General features: G+C 63.9%; 1 protein-coding gene across 1 annotated transcript in view; it reads right to left on the bottom strand.

Moving 5' to 3' along the window:
* KNDC1 (kinase non-catalytic C-lobe domain containing 1) overlaps window positions 1-25,690 on the bottom strand; it is a 51,843-nt gene that overhangs the window by 6,644 nt on the left and 19,509 nt on the right. Inside the window, exons 7-24 of the mRNA XM_077877096.1 lie at window positions 23,928-24,042; window positions 23,450-23,521; window positions 23,300-23,361; window positions 16,905-17,063; window positions 15,925-16,002; window positions 15,278-15,371; window positions 14,774-14,936; window positions 14,057-14,700; window positions 13,631-13,775; window positions 12,683-12,783; window positions 11,528-11,904; window positions 8,184-8,213; window positions 4,942-5,035; window positions 4,779-4,870; window positions 4,462-4,688; window positions 1,273-1,386; window positions 478-625; window positions 200-379 (exon numbers count right to left, since the gene is read on the bottom strand). Of these exons, the coding sequence (XP_077733222.1) occupies window positions 200-379; window positions 478-625; window positions 1,273-1,386; window positions 4,462-4,688; window positions 4,779-4,870; window positions 4,942-5,035; window positions 8,184-8,213; window positions 11,528-11,904; window positions 12,683-12,783; window positions 13,631-13,775; window positions 14,057-14,700; window positions 14,774-14,936; window positions 15,278-15,371; window positions 15,925-16,002; window positions 16,905-17,063; window positions 23,300-23,361; window positions 23,450-23,521; window positions 23,928-24,042 (2,895 nt within the window). The remainder of the gene's footprint in view (window positions 1-199; window positions 380-477; window positions 626-1,272; window positions 1,387-4,461; window positions 4,689-4,778; window positions 4,871-4,941; window positions 5,036-8,183; window positions 8,214-11,527; window positions 11,905-12,682; window positions 12,784-13,630; window positions 13,776-14,056; window positions 14,701-14,773; window positions 14,937-15,277; window positions 15,372-15,924; window positions 16,003-16,904; window positions 17,064-23,299; window positions 23,362-23,449; window positions 23,522-23,927; window positions 24,043-25,690) is intronic.

Below are 25,690 nucleotides of genomic sequence, written 5' to 3' on the forward strand. Positions count from 1 at the left end.
CTCCGGGCCGGGGCTCCCCTGCCGTCCTGTCCTCTGCGGGGCGAGGCCTCACGGGCTGGCGCCCCGGCCGGCAGCGTGGGGAGCACGTGTGGGCGTGTCTGCCCACGGATCCACGTGCGCGCAGCCCCCGGAGTTCGCCGGGCTGGGCTGGGGAGCCACGGCGCCCGCCCCGGGAGGCCCACCCGGGAGAGGCCCCCACCTTCCGGGAGACGCCGTCTTCCGAGAGCCTCTTACAGAGCGCGTTGAGAGGCCTGGCGTCCTCCTCGGCTTCCTTGGGGTGCTCCAGGTCCGCGCCCCGTGAGGGGCCCTCGGCCCGCCGCTCCGCGCCCACCTCCAGGAGGCCCAGCAGGTGCTCCGCGGAGCCGTCCAGGGGCAGGATCTGGGCAGGAGCGCAAGGCGGTCACTTGCCACCCCGACGGTGGTGGCCGTCAGGGCCCCGGCGCCGCCCGCGGGGTCCAGGGGCTGTGCCCGCGTCACCTTGGAGGAGATGAAGTCCTCGAGGCTGCCCAGGAGCCCGCTGTTGCGGGTGAAGTCCACGGCGTAGCAGTCCTCCAGCCAGGCCTGCAGCAGGCAGAAGCTTCGCTTGTAGATCTTGGTGAAGGTTGAGCTGGGGTCCTGGTGGGCCCTGCGGGCAGAGGGGACGACAGCTGAGCCGCGCGGGTCCCCCCAGCCCTGCGAGGCCGTGCGCTGCGGGGGCGGAGGGCTGAGTGGGGTCTGGACGAGGCCGTCTTCGGGGGGTGGGACGCAGAGGCGGCAGCCGGCCAGCTGGGCTCCGGGCTCCTGGGGCGGCCGTCACCCCCGCAGCCGGGCTCTGCGCGTGGAGGTGTCTCCTGTGAGTCCCTGCCCCCAGGGCGGGAGGTGACGGCCGTTGGGCCGCGGCTCCGGAGCTCCCAGCCTGGGCCCCGCGCACAGGCCTGCCGAGGGGCGCATGGGGGTCTGGCGGGGGCGACGGGCCGGCTTGGACAGCAGGCCACAGCCCGTCCGTCGCGCCTCCCCTCCCCTGACCCTGGCCCTCACCCCGTGTGCGGCCGCGGAAGGCCGAGGGCTTGGCACGCGCTCGCCTCCCACGGGCCCCACACCCGCCGCGGCCACCGCCTCCCGGAGCGTCCGCGGCCTTGCCGCCCGGGTCCCTTCCCGTGTACCCTCTGTCCTCCGTCTTTGCCCATCCTTCCCCGACCAGGCCGCGGCCTCGTCCTTGTCGGGGTCCCTGGGACCCCGGCCCTGCGGAGTCCCTACCGAGGCGCCCGGGGTCGCCGGGGGTCGCGGCCGTACCTGGACAGGGTGCTGTTGATGCGGTCCAGCAGGAAGTGCAGGAAGTCGTGGGGGGTGCAGAAGTACCGGAAGGTGTAGAGGAACTGCTGCACGTAGCCCTCCAGGAAGGCGTCGCTGCGGCGACAGGACGCGCTCAGGGCACTGCGGGGGCCCGGGCTGCTCCCCACCCCGACCCCCAGCCGCCGTCCAGGGCCCGCGGGCCTCTCCTCCCGCCGGAGCCCGCCGGTGCGTCGGGTACGTGGGGGAGGCCCGGCTCCCCGCGGCCTTCGTTAGCGGTGCTGGGGTAGGCGTGTGGAAGGGAGCCGTGTGAACGTGCGTGAGCGTGCAGGCGGCTGGGCTGCGTGTGTGGGCGCGCGTGCATGCTCACCCTCGCCAGGAGGACGGCGGGAGAGGTAAAGGGGCGTGTGGGGTGCTGGGAACGCGAGGGGCTCCCAACCATTTCCGGGCGGAGGACCCTCTTTACCACCATTTTTGAGGCGCCCTCCCCACGGGCTTCTGGAACCCGTTCGGAACCCCCGCGCGGCCCGGGACCCCGCCCCTAGCCCGAACTCGCTGCATCGGGGGCGAGGCTGGCAATTTGTGCCCCCACATTCTCGGTTCCTCGGGCAAACCAGGCGGTGAGGGGACGAGCGTCCCCAGCCTCGGGGTGCCCCAGGGAGCCCCAGGTCGGGCGACACCGCGCCGCTCAGTGACTGGGTCCCAGAAACAGGAAAGGCGTGAGGGTCGTGCGAGGCCGCCTCCCCGGCCACCACGCCGGGCCTCCGAGAGCGGACACGGCGCCTGGAGCCAGGTGGGCGCCCGGGCCGGCCTCCGTGGGCTGCGGCTGCCGTGGGCGCCGGGACCACCTGCGGGGGAGCCGCGTCCTCCAGCAGCCAAGGCCCCCGCGCTGGGCTGCCGTGCGCACTCGTACACGCCCCCACGCACAGCCCACTCACGCACCCGTGCAACGCGCACCTGTGCACACACACCCCCTCACAACGCACCTGTGCATACACACCCGTGCACACACATGCCCCCGTGCACACATGCAACTGTGTACACCCCCAAACACACACTAGTGCACACACAGCCCATGCACACACCACCCACACATGCACTCATGCACCCATGCACTACCCCACTCACATATGCACCCATGCACACACACTGCATTCACACACGCACCCGTGACATACCCATGCACACCCCCCACTTAACGCACCTATGTGCACACACGCACCTGTGCACACACTCATGCATACATACCCCACCCACACACGCACCCGTGCACACAGGCATCTGTGTACACAAACCCCACTCATATACACACCTGTGCACACACACCACTCACACCACACACACATGCAGACACACGCACACCATGTGAGACCCCTCAACACACGCACCCCCGTGCACACCCCACTCACACACACCCCCACCCATGCACATATATACCCCCCATTCCCCCACAGGCAGATACAGGCACACCATGAAAAACCTCTCAACACACACATTCCCTCATGCACACACCACACACACACCTCACTCACACACCACACACACATGTATAACCCCCTCATGCACATATATGCACATTCCACTCACACACCACATACACTCCTCACCCACAAACATGCACACACACACACCCATGCACATAGGCATACATCCCACTCACACCCCCACATGCACATATGCGCACACCCTACTCACACACATACACACATGAACACAACCCACACAGGTACACATACACCCCTCATACACCACACACATACTCATGCAATATGCACACCCCACTCACACATGCACACTCCCCCATGCACATATATACACTCCCCATTCACACACCATACACACACTCATGTACTTATGCACACACCCCACTCACATTGCAGACACCCCACTTACACATGTACATTCTCTAATGCACATATACACACCCACTGCTCACACACCAAACACACTCATGCACATATGCACACATCCCACCCACACACACACCCCCCTCACACACCACACATACACACACTCCACTCACACAGGCACACACGCATCTCCTGTCATCGCACAGCCAGCCCTCGGCGTGTGGTATACTCATCACAAAGAAGATGGAGGCTAAGGTCTGAGTCCAAGGGTCGGCCTAGGGCCCAGGGCCAGTGGAAGGCTCCTAGTGCAGCCAGGTGGAGCCCAGCTTGGGAGAACAGGGTACACGGGAAGAGGCTTCTGTCCTGGGAGGCCCCTGCTCTCGGGGACTTCCCTTGTTCTCTGATAGTGTCCCCGTGTACCCTGCTGACACCTGACCATCAGTTCTAGCGTCACCACAGCCTCCAGCTCAAAGGTCTTGGGAGCTCCCAAGAGTGTTATGGGTCTCCCAAAGCCAAGACTGGGTAAGGCCTCCCACCCCTGTCTGGGAAGGTAATCTGTACCCAACCCTGAGCTGCTGGGCCTGTGCCTGGTGTGGGCCAGGCCACTGGGTCAAGGGGACTTGCCAAGTGGTCCTGCACCTGCATACCAGGTGGACCTGAGAGGCCCATCCACACAGGACATGTGGCCGTGCCGATGGACTGGTGGGCACAAGGGTAGAGGGGTGTGAGGGTGTCCTGGGGTTCTGTGACCCTGAGTGTGAGGGGATTGGCCTCCCTGCTGCGCACGGTGAGCATGCACATTTATCAGTTACGGTGTCTGATGAATGGGTATAGTGCTCCTGCCCAGAAACAGTGGCTGCAGAAAGAATTCAGCGAGCATGCTGAGACCAGCCTCCCTGGCAGTCCGGGGGGCTAGACAATTACGGGGTGTTCTGACGTGGCAAAGTGGCTAGGATCCAGGCATGTCCCGGAGGCTTCTGTGTCTGCTTAATTCTAGGGGCCCCCTGGGCTGTTACTTCTGCACGGCCATGCTCCTGGCTCCTCCCTGAAGCACCTGCCCTGGCACACCTGAGGCTGCAGGTGCACGTCCACCCAAGAGCTTGGCAAGGGAGGCAAATTGCAGCTGAGCTGACACAGGAGGCTTAAAGTTCTGATGAAAAAAAATTTAAATTGAAAAACGTATAAACCCACGTCAGATGAGGGAAGGCAGAGACTTTCCTCACCTTGTTTCCCTCCTGGGGGCCTGTTTCTTTTTTTCGGTCTCCCTTTTGCTTTCAAAAGGCATGAAAGGGTCCAGGGAACCCCCAGGCCCGCCTCCCCACTTGGGGCTGGGCAGCCGCACCTGGAGTAGAGGTATGCCATGAGCCCCAGCGGCGTGCCGGCCTGCAGGACACGGGCCTTCCTCTGCTTGCCACCGCGGGGGTGCTTGCTGACGTTGTAGAAGATGAGGGACGAGGACTCGTCCAGAGGGCTGAAGTCCAGCGTGTCGCAGTGGGCCGCGGAGATGTTCACGATTACTGGCAGCGCACAGGGCTCCAGGCCCCACCGCTCGGCATACATGACCTGTGTGTGCGGGGAAGCGGGCGCCTCGGTCTGGCTGGCCTCTGCCACCAGGTGCTGAGGGAGGGGGTGGGCCGGGTGCGGCGGACTTGCCTGCAGATACTTCTTGACCAGTCCCAGGAACTGCACTTTGCACTTCATTTCTTCCAGCTGGCCTCTCAGTTTGGACAACATGGTCTTCACCTCGGAACCTGTGGGCGGGCAGAGTGGGCACAAAGTGCCCCCCACTCCCCCACGGGTGCCCTGCCCAGCGCCCTGCTACCTTTACTGCGCTTCTCCTTCTGAAGGAGCTTCTGGTAGAATTTCAGAGTCTTCCGGTAATTCCTCTTCTCTATCAGGAGCTGCTGCTCCAGCTCCTGGCAGGACAGAGCCGGTGAGCGTTGCAGGTGCCCGCCATCCGCCCGCCTGTCTCCGAGTGCACCTGTCCCAGCGCAGCCTCCAGAAGTGGCCTCCCCCACCTCTGCGGCCACGTGGGGACCTCCCAGGGACACAGTCACCCAGCTGCAGAAACAGTATCTGTGCGCCACGGGGGACAGGAATCCGATGGAGGGACGAGGAAATGAGAGGGGAAACCGTGACAGTGGGTGTGGACGCTAACAGGAGGAGCCCTCGGCACCCCTCTCTGGGAACAGGTGGTGGAGCAAGGAACCCTGCAGGTGGACACACTGCTCTACCCTGGAGGGACCGGGAAGGTTTCCTCCTGCCCTGGCAACAGCCCAGCCAATGAGAGACGGCCAGGGCCCAGCCAATGAGAAGCCGTTTCTCTTGCAGCCCTCAGTTTACTCCAATTGGGTTTTAGTTTACAGCGGGCGCCCCAACTTTCTCTATAAAAGAGCCTCCTCTCCATCCCCAGGGCTCACCTGTGGTTTTGCCTTAATTTGCCATTCTGTGCGATTCCCAAATAAACCTGTTTTTCTGGTAACGTAACTGGCAGTTTTATCCTAAGAGTCCACAGAACTGGGGTGTAGACAGAGCACGTCGGTAGATCCCACTGAGCCACTGAGGACAGTGAGCTCGGAAGACGGCTGGGGTGGTGAGCACCTGACCTGGACCCGGACCTGGTCCCCGACCCGGACCCTGCCCGCCACCCCCAGCAGCAGTGCTGGGCCCCCAGCCCCCGCAGTGGCTCCCCCAGCCCCCCCATGCTGCCCCACCCACCAGGGACTGCACTTCAGGGGGTCTCCAGCGCTGCTTCTGGCAGCGGGGTGGGGTGTGGTGGTGGTGGTGGGGTCTGCTGGCCAGCGCCTCCAGCCATCCTGCCCCCCAGGCCCCTGTAGGCCCCCGCACACCCCGGGCCCCTGCCGCAGACTCCTCCCACTCACCCTCGTTACCCCGGGCCCCTTGTCCGCCCTGCGTGGGGACAGCAGCCTGGACGTGGGGTCATTGCTGCCCCCCGGCCTTCCAGTGAGTCATGTCCTCAGGGGGTTTCCTGGGGGTCACGGTTTGTGGGGTGCCCAGGAGTGGGGGTCCCAGCTCCTCCTGGAGAACAGGCACCTCCCAGGGGACCCCCCAAGTGGGCCTGGCCACGTGGTGCCCCCTGCTCTGTCCTCCCCACAGGCACAGGTCAGGGTTCTTGTGTCACAGGAAAGCCCCGGGCAGGGCCGGCTCAGGCAGCCAGTGGTAGCAACGACCAGAACCCTCTCGGGACAGGTGCAGCCTGGCTCCATGTCCCCACCCCGGGGCCCGGGGCTGCGGAGCAGTCAGGGTGGCCTGGCACCTCTCCTCCCGGCCGGCCCCGGGGCCCTGACGCGGCCACACCGCCCGGAGCCTCCACCTAAAGCCGGATACACTGTGGCCTTCCTCCGGGCCCGGGGATCAGCGGCACCCCGAACGAGCTCCCCCTCACCTGTCCAACTGCCGCGAGGGACTTCGCTTTGTTGGTAACACCTACTTCTGTGCGGCTTGTGAGATTGAAAATGCAGGTGGTGTTGTATTTAAATGTTTGAATATCTGGTGGTTTTACCCGAAAGGTGGTTCCTCATGCGGCTGTTTGAACAGCGGGGAGCAGGTGCTACTGGGGTGCTGCGGGGCCGGGGCCGTGCCTGCTGTGGGGGGACGCGGCACAGACCGACCACCTCCTCCCTCTGCCACGTGAAATCAGGTCCCAGGCCTCTGGCTCGTTTTCCAACCGCAGGACGAGGAGGTCATGGTGTCCCGAGTGGGCTGGAGGCCCCAGCGGCTAGCTGCCAGGGTCGGCGCGGGACTGACCCCCGGGGTACGTGGGCAGAACCGGGTGCGCAGGACCTGCGCGCCTGCAGCGGGGAGCCACTGGCCGCATGTGGCGTCTCTCGTACAGAAAGGACACAAAAATGTCAGTTCCTGGGTCTGTGGGCTGCACCTCGAGAGCTCAGCCGCACGTGGCCGGTGGATGGCACGGATCCGGCCTGTGAGGTCACTGCCGACAGGCTGCCGGGTGGTACGAGGCCTGACACAGCGGTCCCCGCAGCGGCCCCGCAGCACTGTGCTCACAGGGACTCGCCCCCCGCCCCACCCCACCCCCAGGGTCTGGCTTGACCCCCCGGGGTCTCTGCCGTCCTGTCCACACACACTTCTCTGCGATCCGGCTTCCTGAAGATGCGGGGACCCCGGCTGACGACCCCTAAAGCCCAAAGCGGGGGACGGCCTGGAGCCCTGGGTGGGGAGCCCTCCTTTTGCGCGGCTCAGGACCGCCATGCGGAGAGCGCCCTTGGGGGACAGCCTGCACACAGCCCCCTCCAGCCCCGTCGGCCCCTCGCACCTGTCCAGGTACGGGCCTGGACCGATGGCACGCACCCGCTTCCTGCCCGAGTGGGGCTCCAAGTCCCGGCATCTTGGAAACTTCCGTTTATGAAGTTAGGTATGAAGTTTGTTGGCCACACTTCTCACCCCACAGAACTACAGACTGGTTTTTCGGAAAGGACCTTTTTGACTGATTTTAAAACTAAGTCTAGTGAACTAAAATTCCTAGATGTTGGGGTCTGCACAGTGGCCGCAGGCCCGACACGGACTGGCCAGGCCTAGGTACACTCGGGGGCACGGGCGGGCAGGCTTCCGGGCCTAAGCCAGCCAAGGGTTCTCTGGGGTCATAGGAGTGAGTGTGGATTCGAGGCCCGGAGCACACGCGGCTCCTGGTGCAGGACCTGAGGGCGGCCCGGACCAGGACAACCCATTGGAAGGAAGCCGGAAAGTGGGAACGCGTAGACAAGGAGAGGAAAGGCTGAACGGGAATCAGCACCGAACGCCGACAACAAAGCCTGACAGCCCGGGGCCGCAGGGGCCGCGGGCACCCAGCCCACACTCACGCAGGGGCCCCAGGCCCGGCCGCTCACGCTCCTGTCGATGCCCTCAGCCGTGCTGCCCACGCCACGCCCGGGCCTGCCCCACACTCGCCCTGTGTGGGCAGCGAGTGTGAACGCGTGTCCAGTCCATCCCTTCTGAGGCAGATGCGGCGGGTTCTGAGAGGAACGCGCAACGACGGCCGCCCCGTCCGGCCCGCCCACGACGCGTGGGGCGCGGGAAGCTCACCTGTCTGCATTCCGGTTCCAGGAGAGACGTCTTCCCAGGTGAGCGGGAATGAAAAGGAAAACAAGGTCACTGAGGTCACTCTGCAGCGCCTCTCGCACGGCCTGTCTCCCCCAGACTGTGCCTCGGGGGCCGCCCCAGAGCACCCGTGGGGCCGAGCCTTGGTTTCGGAGCCCGAGGCCCAGGGAAGCTCGTCCACCTTGGGGTCGTGGCCGCCGGCACCTCCTGTCCTGCTCTGGTCCGCGAGGCCCTTTCAAGACCTGTGGGAGCATGGTGACGGGGCCCGGGGTCCCCGGTGGGTGTGTGTCCCTGCCTGGGGCTGCCGGGGGGAGCCAGGGATGGACGACAGGGCCCATGGGCACTCACACGCACCAGAGCCACCCTCTGCGGTCCCCACATGGTGTGACCGAGGTCGGTGGGCGTGACCTGTGATGTCAGAGGATGATGAGAACGACCTGAGGCGCTGGAGGCCACACCTGGACTCTGGGTGTCCCCCTTCCCCACAACTGCGAGGATGAAGCTGTTGGGGCCTCCGAGAGGCCACGTTCTTTGTGACTTGGGGCATGGCCCCCGGTGCCACCATCATCCCCGTTCCTGGGTCAGTGGGGCCCGTGTCCTGGTCCAGCTGAGGTCAAGGTGACAGGCCGGTGCGAACACCCAGGCTCGGACCAAGGGACGGCAGAGGGACCTCCCGGGGATGCCGCCCGGCGTCTTCTGCGTTCACTTCGACTCAACTGTGATGACCTGTGCTTCACGTCCCCAGGGCCGCTGGTCGTCTGCCCCATTTTGTTCTCAACTATTTTATTTAAAGATTGATTTATTTACGGGATCCCAGGGTTGCTCAGTGGTTTGGTACCTGCCTTTGGCCCAGGGTGTGATCCTGGAGACCCAGGATCGAGTCCCACATCGAGCTCCCTGCATGGAGCCTGCTTCTCCCTCTGCCTGTGTCTCTGCCTCTCTCTTTCTCTCTCTCTGTATCTCTCATGAATAAATAAATAAAATCTTTTAAAAAATTGATTTATTTGAGAGGAAGAGCGAGCACGTGGCACAGTGGGGAGGGGCCAAAGCTGGGTCCCTGAGGTCATGACCTGACCTGAAACTAAGGGTTGGATACCTGACGGACTGGGCCACCCAGGCACCTCGTTCTCAGCTGGCTTTTACATTTCATTTTCAAAAGTTTTTTGTGACAATCTATAGAACGTACAATTTACCGTTTTTCATCGTGCTGTTCAGCGGCATCACCCAGCTGGGTCACCTGGGTCACGGCGGTGCAGCCCCAATCCCCACCCCAGCCCGGTCCCCAGGCCTCTCCCACCCCCACCCCCACCCCCACCCCAGGCTGAGGCTCTGTTCCTGCCCCCGTGCTCCGGTGCCCCCTGTTTCTGGGAAGGCGACCTCGCGGGGACCTCGTGCAGGTGGCATCATGCAGCGCGCGTTCTTCCGTGTCCGGCTTCTCTCCCTCGGCCTTGTGCCCTCAGGGCGCATCTGCACTTCCTCTCGTGGCTGAGATTTGCTCTGTGTGGCCGGAGCTGCTGTGCTCCTCTGTCTGTCCCTCCGTGCGGGACACGTGGGTCCCCGCCCCCTCTGGGCACCTGGGCCTGTGTGGTGCAGCCCTGCCTGGTCCTGGGGGGACCGGGGTATGTGCTGAGTTGCGTGGTAAATCCAGGTGTAGGCTTGGAGGAGGCTCCCGGGAGGTGGTGCCACCTCCTTTCTCCGCATGCTGCCACGCGCATTTCCCCCCTGAGGGAGCTCTGGGAGGCTGGAGGAGGCTGGTGGGGGCTGGAGGGGGCTGGAGGAGGCTGGAGGGGGCTGGAGGGGGCTGGCAGTCCCTCTCACCGCCCGCGCCGTCCAGGTGGTCCTGGGCTTTCCCGCGGGGATCGGGGATGCTGGGCGCCTCCTTGCGCGCGGGGCTGTTCGGCCCCTGTGGCCCCTGCACGGCCGAGGACCCCGCGCCCTGGGGCCGACCCTCCGCGGCCTGGGGCCTGCGCGAGCTCCCGCCGCTGATGCACAGCTGCCTCCTGGCCGCGCACCTTCTCCGCTGGTACCTCCGGTGCCTGCGCTCCGGGCGCCACATCCGAGAAGCCGAGTCCGCGTGCCGTGTCGCGGAGCTTCCACGCGTGATTTCTTCCAGGGCTGCGGCTGCAGCGCTCAGGTCGGGACGTTCTCGCTCCTACTCAGAGCAGCCTGTGGAGCCCGGACACCCAGGGGTGCAGGGCCGCCTCGGCTCCTCCGGGCGCTGCAGGCCGGGCGCTGGGCCCGCGGTGCCGACGACCCCCGCCCGCACCTTCCAGACTCAAGGCCCCGTCCCCAGGCCGCGGCGGTCCCGGAGGTCCCTGGGCTTCTCCGTAAGGTCGGGTCGGCTCCCTCCCCCCGGACAGCGCGGCCCTGGGCGTGGGCGTGGGCGTGGGCGTGCGTGTCTGTGACTCTGAGCGGGATGCGCTGGTCTCCAAGGCCCTCCCGCCCCGCCCCCCGGCGCCCCCTCTGCGCCCCGCGGCGACCCCCGGACGGCCCAGCGTGGGGAGGACCATCCCGCCCCCGGCGCACCACGCGCTGCGGCCCCGTCTCACCCGTGGCGCGAGCCCCGTCCGCTTCGCAGCCTCAGTTTCCCTACGGGCCCACTCGGGGCTGCCCCCGGGCTTCGGGGTCGCCCTCCGCGCCAGGCCCCGGGGTGTCGTGGCCGCCACGGCGCGTGGGGGCGCAGGAGGCCAGGAGGAAGGGGCGGAGCAGCCCCCATCCCCACGCGTGCCAGGCCCGGGTCGTGCCGCGGATGTCCTTAGGGTGTGGGCAGCCACGCGGCAGCGGGAGGTGACCCGGGGAGGCCCCTGGACCCGGGGGAGTGGGCGGAGCACGGCAGGAACCCGAGCATCTGGGGCCCTGCCCGTGGCTGTCCGGGAGGCCAGGCCTGCGCCCCGAGGCCTGAGTGGGCCCTGCTGGGGGGCGCAGGGGCTACAGCCTGGGTCCGAGCTGCTGGCTCCGCAGGCGCGGGGCCGGGGCTCTGGGTGTCCTCCCCAGGGGCGGCCTGGCCGCTCTCAAGGGTGAGGCCCACCTGGCCCTGCTGACCCGCGGGGCGCAGGGGAGACGCTGCCTGCCTCAGACAGCCGGGCCAAGGGACCCCTTGTGCCACCTGGACAGACCCCACGGGCCTGGCACCTCTGCTGTTCTCACACCTCGTGCTGCCCCCCGTTTGCGGAGGCGGCCTGGAGGAGGGGCTCGGCCCACCTGCCCCCGTGGGGGACACGGCCGCACCCAGCTGTGGCGGCCAGGCCAGCCGGGGCTCACCACTGGGGGACGTGCGGCCGCCACGCCCCTCCCCGCACCGCCAGCCGCGGGCCGCGGGCGACACTCACCGGGCCCTGGGCGTCCGCGTCGCCGGCCCCGCCAGCCTTCTGCCTCGCCAGCTCCCTCACGTAGCTGTAGACGTCGGCGCCGAAGCAGTCGGCCTCGTAGAAGGCGCTGCACCAGCCGGGGCTGCAGCTCTGGAGCTCGGCCAGCCCGGCGTCCTTGGGCCTGGCCAGCCGGGTCACCGCCTCGGGGCCCGGTCCCCCGCCCGGCTGCCCGTGCTCTCCCGCCTCCTGCTGCCGCTCCCGCTCGGCTTTGACCGACTTCTGAGGCCGGAATCCCACCTCGAAGTTACCCCGTGAGAGCTCGTCGGCGTCCACGTCAGACAGCGATGGGGGCGGGCAGGGGGCTCGGCTCAGGCGCCCCGCGGTCAGTTTGTCCTTCCCTGCACAGGACGGGAGGACCCCGCTGGGAACACGAGCGCGCGGGGCCGACCGCATCCCGGATCGTCAGGAGAGGCTGCTCGTGCTGAGCCGCAGACGCGAGGCCCTGCCTGCTGCTCTGGGGCCCCCGGGGTCCTGAGGGTTCAGGGTGCAGTCCTGCTTCCCAGGAGGCCCCCGATCCCCTCCCCAACGCAGGCTGCCCTGGGGCCGGCATCCCAAGAGGAGCCCCCAGGGCCTGTGCAGGGTGAGCACGGGGAGGCGGGCCCGGGGGGCCGAGATGCTCGCTGGGCACCGGCACCCTGCTCTGCACCTGCCGGGGCTGTGCGGGGCGAGAGGGCGGGAGGAGGGCGCCTGCCCCGCCACCGCTGCGGTGGCCGTCACATGGGTGCTCGTGGTCATGCGGCCTGGTGCCCGAAGCCGCGACCGCCCAGGCCGGATTCCGTGAGCTTATGAAGGTTTCAGTGACCTCGGAGTCCTGTGCTAACGTTGTAGGACGACCAGCCCCAGAGCCTTGAAATGGCACAAGTTTGCAGGAAAAGTGCCAAGACGTCCCGGTCACCACGCTGCCGCCCGTGATCCCAGGACGCCGAGGTGTCCGCCCAGCCCTGCCCTGCGCTCTGGCTTGCCGCCCACCTGCTGACGTGGGGACCCTCCCGGCACGGAGCCCCCAGGGAACGAGCCTGTGCTGGGGCCTCCGCAGGGGCAGGGAAGCCTCTGCCGTAGTGACCCAGTCACAGGCAGGGGGCAGCGGGGATCCGCCGCGCACAGCTCCTGTCTTACCCGCTCCACGCAGCGACGGCCTTTTGCTGGACAGCGAGCAGCCAAGTGGCCCGCTGGCCTCGCCGGCCTCAGCCTGTGACCCGGCCTCCTCCTCGGGAGCTCTGGCATCAGAAGGGAGGACAATGCAGGCGCCCCCCGGCCCCCCCACCACACCACTTCCCTGCACTGCCTTCTGGGGGGACACTTGGCGCCGGGCTAGGGGCCTCCGAGGGCACCCGAGCGCAGGCCCCAGGCTGTCCCGACACCCTCCTTCCAGAGTTAAGGGGCCCAGTGTTGGCACGGGGCTTCCCGGGCACCCGTTTCTGGAGGTCCCCGGAGGGCCCTGCTCACGCTGTGGGAACTGTGGCGTTTGCTGCTTTGTGGGGCGCAGGGGGGTCCGGGGGGGAGAGTGGGACGGGGTGGGGTGCTCCTGCCAGTGCTCCGTCGACGTGTGTGCACAGGCGCCCTCACAGCTCTCACAGCACATGTGAAGTGACCGTGGGCCCCACCCGCCTGCTGTGGTCGCTGTGGCATCGGGTCACCTCCCTCGGTCCCCACAGCCCCCTGGGAGGCCTGCGACTGTCACCCCACCTTCTGCCGTTAGGACGGGAGCTGTCCCCCCGCGCTGACCTGGACAGTGAGGGGGCAGATGCAGTTCCCTGGGGTCACCCTCCTCTGGGGCTCCTGTCACGTGGCCTCTTCAAGCCGGTAGCTGAGCGGGGAGGTGTGCTGCCCGCACCCCGGGAGCCCCCTGCCCTGTCCTCCCCGGGGGTTCGGGTGGGTTCAGGCCCAGCCAGAGGGCCCCAGGGCCGGGGCGGCCAGTGCCGGGAGGGGAGGGGGACGAGCTGGACGTCAGGCGACAGGAGGGTGTGTGGGGACACGGCGGGGCTGGGAGGGGGTGGACCCGGGGCCGTCCCGCCCGGCAGGGACCCCAGGGTGCGGAAGGCCTGGGGCCTGAGCAGGACTCACTTGTGGGAGGGGGACGTCCTCCCGTTCACCACCCTGAAGAGGCTCTGCAGCAGCTTCTCCCCCCAGTAGAGGTCGCAGAACTTCTCGGAGATGGCCCCGCAGAACGTGGCGTACGTGAGGTCTTTCAAGGCGTAAATGTATTCCCCTGGGTTTGCGGGGCGGTAGCGGCCAGTTACGCGGTGGGCGAGCCCCCCTCGGGTCCCCTGCTCCCCACGGCTGACGGGCGGGCGGGGAAGGGGGTCCTGGCTCTGAGACCCTCGTCCTGCCCCCCCCCCCCCCCGGGGGCTCAGCTCTGCCCCGAGCTCCTGGTGCAGATGGACGAGCGGGGCCCCTGCTGGCGCCGAGCCTCCCCCAGTGCACTGGGTCCCCTCGTGGCCTCTCCCGGGCCCTGGGGTTCTCTGGGGGACCCCGTGCCCCCCACGCTACCCATGATCAGAGCCTCCAGCCCGTTGTCCAGGTAGCCGTCGAAGGCAAACTCCTCCTGGATGAGGCGCATGGCCTCCTGCAGCGACGGGCAGGCTGTCCTCGGGAGGGGCGAGGCGTCCAGGCTGGGCGGGCCGGGCTTGCGGTCTGCTGGCGGGGGCCGCTCGGGGCCACCGTCCGGGGCCTGCGCATCCTGCTCTGGGACACGGGTGCGTGTGGGGCTGTCTGGACTGGCCTCGGCCGTGGAGGGGTCCCGGGGGGCTGGCGGGGGACCCGCAGGCTCCTGGCCTGGGCCCTCGGTGGCCTTGCTCCTGGGTGGCTGGGCCGGGCAGCGGGCGTCGAGGCCGGCTGCATTGGACCCTGGGGCTCCGGGTGCGACTCGGTCCGGCCCCTGCTCTGCGGTGGGAGGCGCCTGTGGCTTCAGGGGTGGGACAGCCGTGGCAGACTCGGGCCTGGCCGGGGAGGCCCCCTCCAGGGCAGGGGGTGCGGGGCAGGGGCTCCCCTGGGCCGTGTCCGTCGCGGGCTCCCTGAGAGGTTCTGGGGCTGCTCCCTGGGGTCCAGGCCCCGGTGCTGGCTGCTCAGGCGTCGTCCAGCTGGGGGCGGCTCCGTGGGCCTCAGGGGCCTGCCTCCTGTCGCCCGCCCCGTCCCTGAGAGCACAGAGAGCAGTTGGCACTGTGGGGGGCTCGGGGACCCCGCAGGCTCCGGGGTGGGGGTGCTCACCTGGCGCCACCTGCGTCGGATGCCAGCACGATGGGCCTGAAGCGTGAGGCTGCGGAGGTGAGGGCGGCCGGCAGCAGCGCGGCCCCTTCGCGGCAGGGGGGTGCAGCGGGCACGGGCCCCTGCGTGGCCTCCAGGCTGGTGGGGCCGCTGACCCCAACAGAGCCTGGGGACGAGCTGCGGGTGAGCGCCGGTGCCGACGCCCTGGTGGAGCCCCCGCCTCTGCCCCCCACGGGCCCCGCGCGTCTCTGAGGGGACTTCCAGAGGCCTGAGCGGGGGTGGGGAGGCAGCCGAGGGGGGCCGGGGGGACGCGGCGGTCGGCGGGATGTGCACGTGGCGGTGGGGCGAGAGCGGAGAGAGGTCACCGGCCTGCTGTGGTGGCTGGCGACGCGGGGGCTGGCGGCGGTGGGGCGAGGGCTGGAGTGGACGGCAAGGCCGCTGGACGCCCTGGGGCACCCCCAGGGCCGAGGGGGCAGCGGAGCGCGAGGGGCTGGACCTGGGGCCCACCTGAGCCGGGCCCTGGGGTGGGCTCCGCGCTGGGCTGCAGCTCAACCAGGGAGACGGCGTTCTGGAGGCCGATGGTCTCTTCCTCCTGGGGAACCTGGGAGGGGACAGGGCCGGCCCGGTCAGGGCGGCAGCAGGGCCCGAGGCGCAGGGTGGACGCTGCGGCCCGCACCGGCTCACACGACGGGCTGGCTCGTCCTTCCCGTGGGTGCCCTCGGGGGCACTCGGCTTCCCAAGTCAGCAAGATTTTCTGGGTTCCTGGCCCCGTGGAGGCCCCGGGTGACCTGGGGCGCAGACTCCCAAGCCGAGCAGGGGGGCGTGTGTGCGAGTCCAGTGTCCGAGGGCCCTGCCTGGGGCAGCTTGCCCAGGAGGCTGGCAGGTGCATTTATGAACCCCGCCAGCACCCCAAGGGTCGCCCGGCAGGATGTGTCCGCATCCCCGTGGCGGCCGAAGGGCACCCACCCACGCGGGCCAGCAGCAGAGGACGGGGCGCGGGCTGGGGGGGGCCCCTCTGAGGCTAAGAAGTGACCACCTCCCCCCTAAACTCGCTCTGTATTTGCAAAAAACAGCATATAATGAAGATCCTCCTGCCCCCCCGGGCCTCCAAGGCAGAGTAAAGGGGGTTCGCCACCTGCGAGGCCCCATCTCACCTTACAGGTCAACTCCCGCAGGTGGGCCAGGATCTTTCTGCTGTCCATGCCTCGCTGCAGGAGGTAGGTGCTGCATACCTGCGGGGGACAGGCCTCGTGTGCAGGCGCTCTGCGACGCCGCAGCCGGGCACCAGCCCCCAGGGCCCCCCGTGGCCCCCCGGGATCCTAGGTCACCCCCTGTGACCCCCATAACCCGCACGTGGAGGGGCACCAGCCCACCATGTGGGAGCGTCTACGGTAACGGGGGTGACCTGTCCCCTGCCCTTGAGCATCTGTGTCCTACCCCCCAGCCTCAGGAGCACCATCGCCAAGAAGGACGGGGCCCTGGCTCCCAGCATCTCTGGGGCGGTGGGCACAGCACCCCCCCAGACCCTCATTCTCAGAAGACTCCCAGCGGGCTCCATGCCGATCTGCAGTGGAGGGAAGGTCCTTCCCTGGGGTCTGTCCACCCGTCTGTCCACCTGCTGTAGCCACTGAGCAAAGTGCTTCAGCATCGAGGCTGACGTCTGCTGCCTTCATCTGCCAGGGGAGCGGCCAGGGCGGCCGGGGGCACAGGGGGCCACACAGGGCTCCCCTGCAGAAGGTGGCCGCCTGCGGCCTCTTCATCTCGGGAACAATCTCGGGACCCCCTGGGCTGGTGCAGCTCTTGCTGGCAGATGGGGGCTCTCCTGGGAGGGGCAGGACCCGGCCCACGGACCCCTGCCCAGCCTGCAGAGACCACAGCGGGAAGGGGAGGCCCAGAGGACCCGGAGGAGGCGTGGGGGGTTGGGCTGTTGGGGAGAACACCCCGTCCCCACGCCGGCCGGCCGAACTCCCCGGAGACAACCGGGTGTCAGATGCTGTCGGCCACCTGTCCGCAAACGAACCCACGGCCCTCCCGGCGCAATGCCCACGTGTCCTGGAGTCAGGCACCTGTGCACCCCGTCGGCCACCGCCCGGGCCCTGGACCGGGAGCTGGGGTCCTGCCTGTGGCACGTTACCTTGATGGCCTCAGCTGGGCACGGCCGCTCCTGGGCACTGCGTCTGGCCATGTCCAAGAGGAGGGTCTTGAGCCTGCGGGGCAGGGCCAGCTTGTGGTCTCGGGGGACGCTGAACTTGGCGGCCGTCCACAGCACCGCGGCCACGCAGTACACGGAAGCCTGGTGGGGAAGAGCCCAGCCCTGCTCAGCACCCCCCCAGGGCCCCCAGGGCCCCAGCAGGGCAGCCGCTCCGTGGGGACCCCCCCTCGGATTGCAGACGCCCAGCTGGACCCGCAGGCAGGTCCCCCAGGGGCCTGTGGCCTGGGAATGTACTCGTCGCCAAACACCCTGGGGTCACTCGCAGCCACGACCCCGGGGCCCCTGCAGGACCCTCCCACTTTCACTGACCTGGGGGGGGTAGTGGAGGCCGCGTCCCGGGGCCCCGAGCCAGCGCGTGCTGTGAAGTGGTCGACCGGGCTCCTGAGCAGAAGTGCCCGCCTCTACGTCCACATGGGACTTTGTTCTAAGTGCCCCGTGCGCAGGGCGGGCGCACACCGTGGACGAGAGGGGCGGGATACTTAGTACGTTCCACGGAGCCTGGGGATCGTCCCCGACATGCTTGTGCATTTGACTCGGCGCTTGGACCTGAGTCCACCTGCGGCCGACACGCGGCCCCCACGCCTGCCGCCGGGTGTTTCCGTTTAACCCAAGACGGAAGTGCAAGTGGAAGGCCGCGGTCGGTTCGCTGCGGGGCGGGGGCGGGGGGCGGCTATCTCGCCACGGGCGGCGGCTGCTGGAGGTCGCGGGTCGGCACCGGACACGGCACGCTTCACCACCAACGCTTCCTCCTCACGCCGTGAGGTCTGCGCAGCCCTGGTTTCTGCGTGTGCCCGTCTCCGGGGTGAACGGTCCACACGCCTGCACCGGGCACGGGGGGGCGGCCCACGGCGCCCCTCCTGGAGCGCAGATCCGTGCATGACGCTCTCATCCCGCAGACCCCGTTTGCTGTGCACATTTACTGACGTTTTTAGAAAACGTAACCCTTTATTTTGAGATAATTACAGATTCCCGTACAGCTGTAGGAAAGGATACAAACGGACCCGCGTACCCCGTACCCAGTTCCCCACAATAGTCACATCTCGCAAAACCGTTGGGCAACACCGACCAGGACGCTGGCCTCGACACGATGACGACACAGGATGTGTCCCTCCTTGGGATGCGCCCCGCTGCCCTCGCCGCAGGCACTTAATCCCCGGTGACTAGGATCTGTGGTGCGTTTCCGTGATTTTGTGCCGTTCGCATGAATGGGCACAGCGGGTGACCTCTGGGGATCAGCATACGCGGAGATCCAGCCAGGCTGCTGCCTTATCGACCCCCGGCTCCCTGTGCGCAGGGACCACGCTCGCTTTACCACCATTTGCGCCCCGGGGGCAGACGTCTGGGCTGTTCTGGAGGCAGTGGCGGTGATCATCCGGGGGCAGGATTTTGTGCAGATTTACGACTCATTTCTCCAGGACGGGTGCCTGGGAATGCGCTTCTGGGCTGCAGGGAACCTACGTGTTGAGTTTCTGACCCAGCTGCCAAAAGGGCTGTGCCCCCCCAGCAGCGACCAGGAGCTCCCGCTGTGCCGTGTCCTACCCGGCACCGGCTCTGGTCAGCATTTGCGGTCGAGCCATCCTCATCGCAAGGAGTGGTGTCTCCCTGTTTTGGTTTGCAATTCCCACGAGCCACATGACGTCGCACGGCTTTCATATGCTCGCTTGCCATCTTGTTCAGTGAGGGTCTGTGCAGATCTTTTGCCCACTTTTTTTTTTAATTTATTTATGATAGTTACAGAGAGAGAGAGAGGGAGGCAGAGACACAGGCAGAGGGAGAAGCAGGCTCCATGCACCGGGAGCCCGATGTGGGATTCGATCCCGGGTCTCCGGGATCACGCCCTGGGTCAAAGGCAGGCGCCAAACCGCTGCGCCACCCAGGGATCCCTGCCCACTTTTTAATTGGGTTGGTTTTGTTAATTGTTGACTTATAAGAGCTCTTTGTATATTTAGGATATAGGGGCTTCATCAGATGTGTGTTCTGCAAATATTTTCTCCCATCCGTGGCTTGTCTTTTCACTCCCTTAGAGTGTCTTTCGCAGACTGGAGGTTTGAGGTTATAATGAGGCCTACACATCGGACTCTCTTTCACAGACTGCTTTTGTGTCGTGCCCAGAAGCTACTGCCAGATTCCTCCTCTGGTATCTTCTGGGGGCTTTACGGTTTGCATGTTGCATTTAGGTCTAGGATCCATCTTGAGTTAACGTTTGTGAACAGTGCAAGGTCTTTGTTAAGATCCGTCTTATTGGGATCCCTGGGTGGCGCAGCGGTTCGGCGCCTGCCTTTGGCCCAGGGCGTGATCCTGGAGTCCCGGGATCGAGTCCCGCATCAGGCTCCCTGCATGGAGCCTGCTTCTCCCTCTGCCTATGTCTCTGCCTCTCTCTCTCTCTCTCTGTGTGACTATCATAAATAAATAAATAAATTAAAAAAAAATAAAGATCCGTCTTGTTTTCGTGTTTTGCACGCGGGCACTCGGTTGTTCCAGCGCCATTTGTTAAAGAGACTGTTGTTTTTCCACGGAACGGCCTTGGCAACTTGGCTGAGACCATGGACTATATTTGTGTGGGTCTAATTCTGAGTTCTCTGTTCTGTTCCATTTATTTGTCTTTTGCCAGCAACACAGTCGTGATAACAACTGGCTTTATAGTAAGTTTTAAACTTGAGCAGCGTCAGTCTCCTGACTTTCTTCCCTTTCTCCTTCCCCTTCCCCTTCTCCTTCTTCTTCTTTACTGGCCCTTTAGTCTCCATACAGACTCGAAAACCAGATCGTTCACATCTGTGAGTAACTTGCCGGGATTCCGACTGGAGTTGCATTCAACCTATGGGTCAACTTCGGAAGAACTGATATCTTAACGGGATTGAATCCTCCTATCCATGAACATGGACTATCTCTCAATTTATTTAGATTTTTTAATCAGAGAGTTTTGTAGTTTCCCTTATGGATCTTATATGTATTTTGTTAGATTTTTACGTGTGAATGTAAATGGAATTGTATTTTAAATCCCAGGTGCCAGTTGTGCACCGCTGGTGAACAGTGAAGCAACTGACTTTTGCATATTAACCTGCCATCCTAAAATCTCGCTTATTAGTTCCAGGAGGTTTTTGTTGATTCTTTGGGATTTTCTACATAGACAATCACGTCACTGTGAACAAAGGCAGTTTTATTTCTTCCTTCTCAATCTGTACCCATTTTCTTTTCTTGTCTTATTCCATTACCTAGGACTTCCAGTATGAGGTCAAGCTGCAGTGGTTAGAGGGACACTCTTGAGTTTTTCCCAATCTAGTTCCTCACCATTAATTGTGTGAGCTGTAGGTTTTAGTAGATGTTCTTTATCAAGTTGAGGAGGTTCCCCTCCATTCGTAGGTTGCTGAGAGTTTGTACCCTGATGTTTGTCAGATTTTGTCGATAGCTTAGCATCTGTTGACATGAACACAATTTGTCTTCTTTGGCCATTGACGTGATATCCTGAATTAATGGCTTTCCCATTGTTGAGTCAGCCTTCCATACGTGGAATAAAATCTCACTTGGTCAGTTTCTGACTTTGGTGCAGTTAATTTTTCCCACTTTTCCTTTCGTGGAAACATTTATGGACACTGCTTGTGGTGTCAAGTTTAAAAACTCTTTGCCTGGAGCTTTATCGCAGAGATTTTTCTTTGATTTCTTTCATCAGCGTTTTGTAGTTTTCAAGACATAAGTCCTGCGCATGCTTGGTTAGATTTACATGTAAGTATTTCATTGTTTGAGTCACTATACATTAAATTGAGCCTACATTTTATATTTTAATTAGATTTATGTTTATTTTTGAATTTTCCTTCAGCTAAGACAACAGAAGAGATTTATTGTACATGTTACAAATCAGCAGCAACTGAGAACAGAATTAGTCCTAAATGTCACAGTTCCGGGGCAAAGGACCAAAGGGATTGTTTTTGTATGAACAAGGTGGATCTCTCAGAAGTGGCTGTGATCAGGGACCCCTGGGTGGCTCAGTGGTTTAGCGCTGCCTTCAGCCCAGGGCGTGATCCTGGAGTCCCGGGATCGAGTCCCACATGGAGTCCCGCAGGGAGCCTGCTTCTCCCTCTGCCTGTGTCTCTGCTTCTCTCTCTCTCTCTCTCTCTGTGTCTCTCATGAGTAAATGGATAAAATCTTAAAAAAAAAAAAAAAGAAATGGCTGTGATCAGATGGCGATGGATGTTCTAGAGCCATTGAGACAAATTCTAGAAGGTAAGTGTGGCTGTCCAACAATTTGCACCACTGTCCCTGGCCTCTGGCCTTTCTTTCCTGTGGCCTTGTGGGTGCACAAGCTTGCACTTTACTTGGACCTCAGCCTCCTCTTTCTTCTTTTTCACTTTGGTCTCTGCATTTGCTTTTTCCTCCACTTGGTTCGTGGCCCAAAGGTTTCCAAGATGGTGCCAATGCTGAGAGCAAATGCACTGTATATGTATATTTTTTGTACTGTATTTTAAATTTTGGGGTCTGCATGTTCATCGCTAACATACAGAAATACAATTGATTTTTGAACGTTTATCTTATATCCTGTGAGCTTTCTGAACTCACTCGCTAATCCCATGGTCTTCCTTGGAATTTTCTACATAGACAGTTATGTCTTCTGCAAACAGTATCATTTCTTCTTCTTGGCCTTTATGTTTTTTACTTGCTATTTTTTTTTTTTTTTTTTTTGCATTATGGTAGTGGCTGGAACTTCCAGCAGTAGCCATAGAAACTGGTACTTAAAAAAAGAAAAAAAAAAGAAAAGAAAGAAAGAAACTGGTACTTTGTTTTCTGAAGAGTTGGTCCATTTCATCTAAGTTGTTAAATTTATGTGCGTAGAGTTGTCTGTGGCCTTCACTGCATTATTCTTTTGATGTCTAAACGGTCTGTGGGGATCCGTTTGCCATCCTGATATTGATAATTTGTGTCTTGTTTTTCTTTCTTGGTCAGTTTTGCTGGTAAGTTTAAAAATTTTATTCATCTTTTCCAAGAACCAGATCACTAAGTTGAGCTTTTACCTCTTTTCTCACATAGGCATTTAGTGCTATGAATTTCCCTCTTAGGCCTGCTTTGGTGTCTCGGCGTCGATGTTGGCATCTGTTGATTGTCTTTCTTTCATTTGGTTTGAGATCTTCCTGGTTCTTGGCGTGGCAAGTGGTTTTTGGTTGAAACCTGGCCATTTTCATGTTGTAAGACTCTCAGTCTTGTTTAACCTGTTTTTCCTGGCTTTCTCGGACAGCACCGTCAGGAAGAGGGGCACCATCTCATTATCGCCAGGTGGGGGCAGAGTCCAGGTTCTGTATTTGGCTCCATCGGACACCTGAGTTGTGGGGGGTCTCCTCTTCACTGTGAACGGGGTTGGGGGATACTCCTCTGGCTGGGGAGGCAGGCATGCATCCTTTCTGCTCCTCACCTGCCTCCATTCCCAGCACGAGGTGGGGGTGGCCTTGTGGCTGCTGCGAGGTGGTGGGAGCCCCAGCTCTCCACGAGGCCTCCTCCAACAGCACCTGGCTGGGAGGGGCATTTGCTACTGCCAGGGCTGGGGGGTGCGGTGGGGGTCCAGGCTCCCCCTGGGTCCCCACTGGCCTAATGGACAGAGGTGCCTGGGGGCCCACTCCTTCCCTTGCCACGTCCTCCGGCTTGAGAGCACGGCCTCTGTGTCTCCGTGTATGAGGTAGAGAGAGGGAGCACGGCCTTCCCTCCTGTGCCTTCCTCGGGCCTGAGGCCCCGGCCCGGCTGCCTTCTGCGCTCTACCCTTCAGACCTCTCGTGCTTGTTTGAGGGATCTGGGGTTTTGAGATGTACGTTGGAGGAGCGGGGAAGTGGAGTTCACCTCAGTTTTGAATATAGTTTACCTAATTTTCAAGTTTGTACAATTTGATTTATTATTATTATTATTATTTTTTAAAGTAAGCTCCATGCCCAGTGTGGGGCTTGAATCCACCACCCTGCGATGAGGAGTCGCGCCCTCTACTGACTGGGGCAGCCAGGCGCCCCGTACGTTCGTACCGTTTAATCTTTAATAAAGCCTGTGCTTGGCAGGTGCCTGGTAAATATTCCTGCACGTTTGGCCCTGGGCTCTCAGGCCAGGACTGCCCAGAGTGTCCATGCACAATCCTGCCCATGTGGGGCCGATGCCCCCAGAGCCACTGCCCGTCCCCCCTGGGGAGGCACCTGCTGGGTGGGTGCTGCCAGGACTCTGGATGCACCTGCTGCCCTGTGTCCGGGCCGGGCCCCTGCCTCTTCCCCCAGCCCCACTCCTTGGGCAGAAGGGGGGCTCCCCGAGGATGTGGGGCCCAGAGGCTGCAGGAAGGGAAGGGACGGCCCCGTTACCTTCTCAGTCACCAGTTCCTTCTCTGCAACCTCAGGAGCCAGAAAAAATGTGTCATAAGTGCCTATAAGAGAAAAGCCCAGGTTCTGAGTTCACCTTTCAGCCTTGGGTGCGGTGGCGGGGTGCAGGTCGGGGGGCTCCCGGGTACGCACCGTTGGCAGGGGGTGGGCTGAAGAGCACGGCCCCGTCCTCGGCCACCAGCACGGAGTCCAGGCACAGGTAGGCTGCAAGAGAAGGTGAGGGTCAGGGCAGCTGGAATCACAGGGGGAACCAGCATTTCTCCGCATTGTCCGTCCCCAGGTCCTGCTTGTATCCAGGGGCCATCGGCCAGTCACACTGTCCAGGAGGGTCGAGCTTCGGGGAGCCGCAAGCCTGGCCCAGTTTGCCCCCTGGGGGACAGCGTCGCACCTGCCGAGGGGCTGCGGCCGTCCACGCCCCCTCACTTTAGAGCAGGGCCATCGCCCCTCTGCTGCCCCCTGACATCTCTAGGGCACCCCCGGCCCCAGTGGGGACACAGCCACCTGGCCCCTGGGTGTCCCCGTGGCCCACATGGGGCCATGTGCTGCCCTAGGTCCTGGGCCTGGGCCACATGCTGGGGGCAGCTGAACGGAACCACAGACGGGGCGTCACCTGGGTGCTCGCTGTGTGTGCGCAGGGCAGTGAGACACGCGTGGGACAGCGCCCAGAGCTCATACTCCTTGAAGGGCCGGCCCAGCTGGCACAGGAGGTCCTGCAGGGAGACGCCCTGTGGGGGGAGGTCGCATCTTAGGGAGAAAGGGCCGGGGGGTCGGCTGGGCCCAGGCTGCTGGGCCAGTGACAGGCGGGAACCCCTTCAAGTGAGGGCGGGATGTGCCTCCCACGCAGCCCAGCCTTGACCAGCAAGGCCCCTGCGTGTCCCGCACAGACGGACAGACGGAGGAGCACAGCGGCTCCGGCCACATGCAGCGTCTCTCAGCCACGAGAGGAGGTGTAGACGCGCCCCGAGGGCACGAGGCTGAGAGAAGCCAGACGCGGAAGGACGCGCGCTGCGTGATGCCACCTGCTCGAGGTCCCTGCGGGGTCGCTTTCCCAGAGACAGGGGCGCGGGGGGCGCCAGGGGGCTGGGACAGAGCCTCAGCCTGGGGTGGGGGTGGGGGTGGGGGGCTGCACCGCAGGGAACGTGCTGGGTGACGCGGGGCCGGGTGCCTGACGGCGGGGACAGCAGATTCTGTGCCGTGAGTTGTACTCTAGCCCCACCGTCCCCGCCACACACGGGAATGTCCCCGGGTCAGAAGGATGCGCTCAGCTGGAAGGTGGGGCTAGGGCCGCAGCCACCACCCTTTAGGGAAGGTTCCAGAGGCAGCGTCTGCCCCCTGGGCCCCATCCATGCCCCGGGGTGCAGCCGCCCTGCTCTCCTAGCTGCTGCCAGCATGGCCGGCGGCCCATGTTCGGGGGGCTCCCTGCCCAGACCTCCCACATGCGGGGCAGCCTGCTTGGAAAGCAGGAGGTGCTTGCAGCAGGCTCTGGGTGGGCCCTGGTCCCATGAGGCCTCTGGGCAGGGGAACCTGCTGGTTAAGACCGTGCCTGGGCTCCCAGTCCACGCTGCCCCTCATGGGCGCCCACCCTCCAACGGAGGGCATGCCCACTCCATGCCTCAGTTTACCACCTGGCAGGTGGCTGTCTGAGGCTGCTGGGCATGGGAAGGTGGGCCCAGTCCAGGGCTGGGGTGTGTGAGGTTTTCCGGCCTTGGTGGCTGGAGGTCGGGTGGGTGGATCCAGGGGGCAGTGGAGACCGCGTGAGCTGAGGTGTGGACACACGTGTGTGCGACGGGACCTGTCAGTGCACTGGGATCTTCAGGGTACACATTTGTTTTAAAGTAACCGTGTCTTTGGGGGGCTTGGGTGGCTCAGTCGGTCAAGCATCCGACTCTGGGTTCGACTCAGGTCATGATCCCGGGGCGTAGGGTGCAGCCGGGTCGGGCTCCCCGCTCCATGGGGCATAGGCCCCACGTCCAGGGTGAAGCCCAGTGCGGGGCCGGAGCTTGGATCAAGTCAGACGCTCAACTGACTGCGGCACCCAGGTCCCGAGTCCTCACACAATCGCAGAGGAAGCCGCTGCAGCCCCTGAGGGCCGGGGTGGGGGACAGGCCCAGAGGTCAGGGGCTCCTCCTGGGGAGCTGCTCCCGGCAAGAACATGAACCCCAAAGCGGTGGAGTGCCTCCTCCAAGGGACGCACGGGGTGCTGCCTGCGGCCGGAGCCAGGTGAGGCCTCGGGGACGCCCCACCTTCAGGGAGGCTGCAGCAGGGGCTCCGAGCGCGGGGCACCAGGCTGTGCTCAGGCGCCCTGCGGGCCCCGGCAGCTCGCCCGAAGCTGGTCGGTGACTGAGCGGGAGGCTGAGCTCCTCGCGGGACGGC

This window comes from Canis aureus, chromosome 29 (assembly GCF_053574225.1).
Source record: "Canis aureus isolate CA01 chromosome 29, VMU_Caureus_v.1.0, whole genome shotgun sequence".
Taxonomy (NCBI): domain Eukaryota; kingdom Metazoa; phylum Chordata; class Mammalia; order Carnivora; family Canidae; genus Canis; species Canis aureus.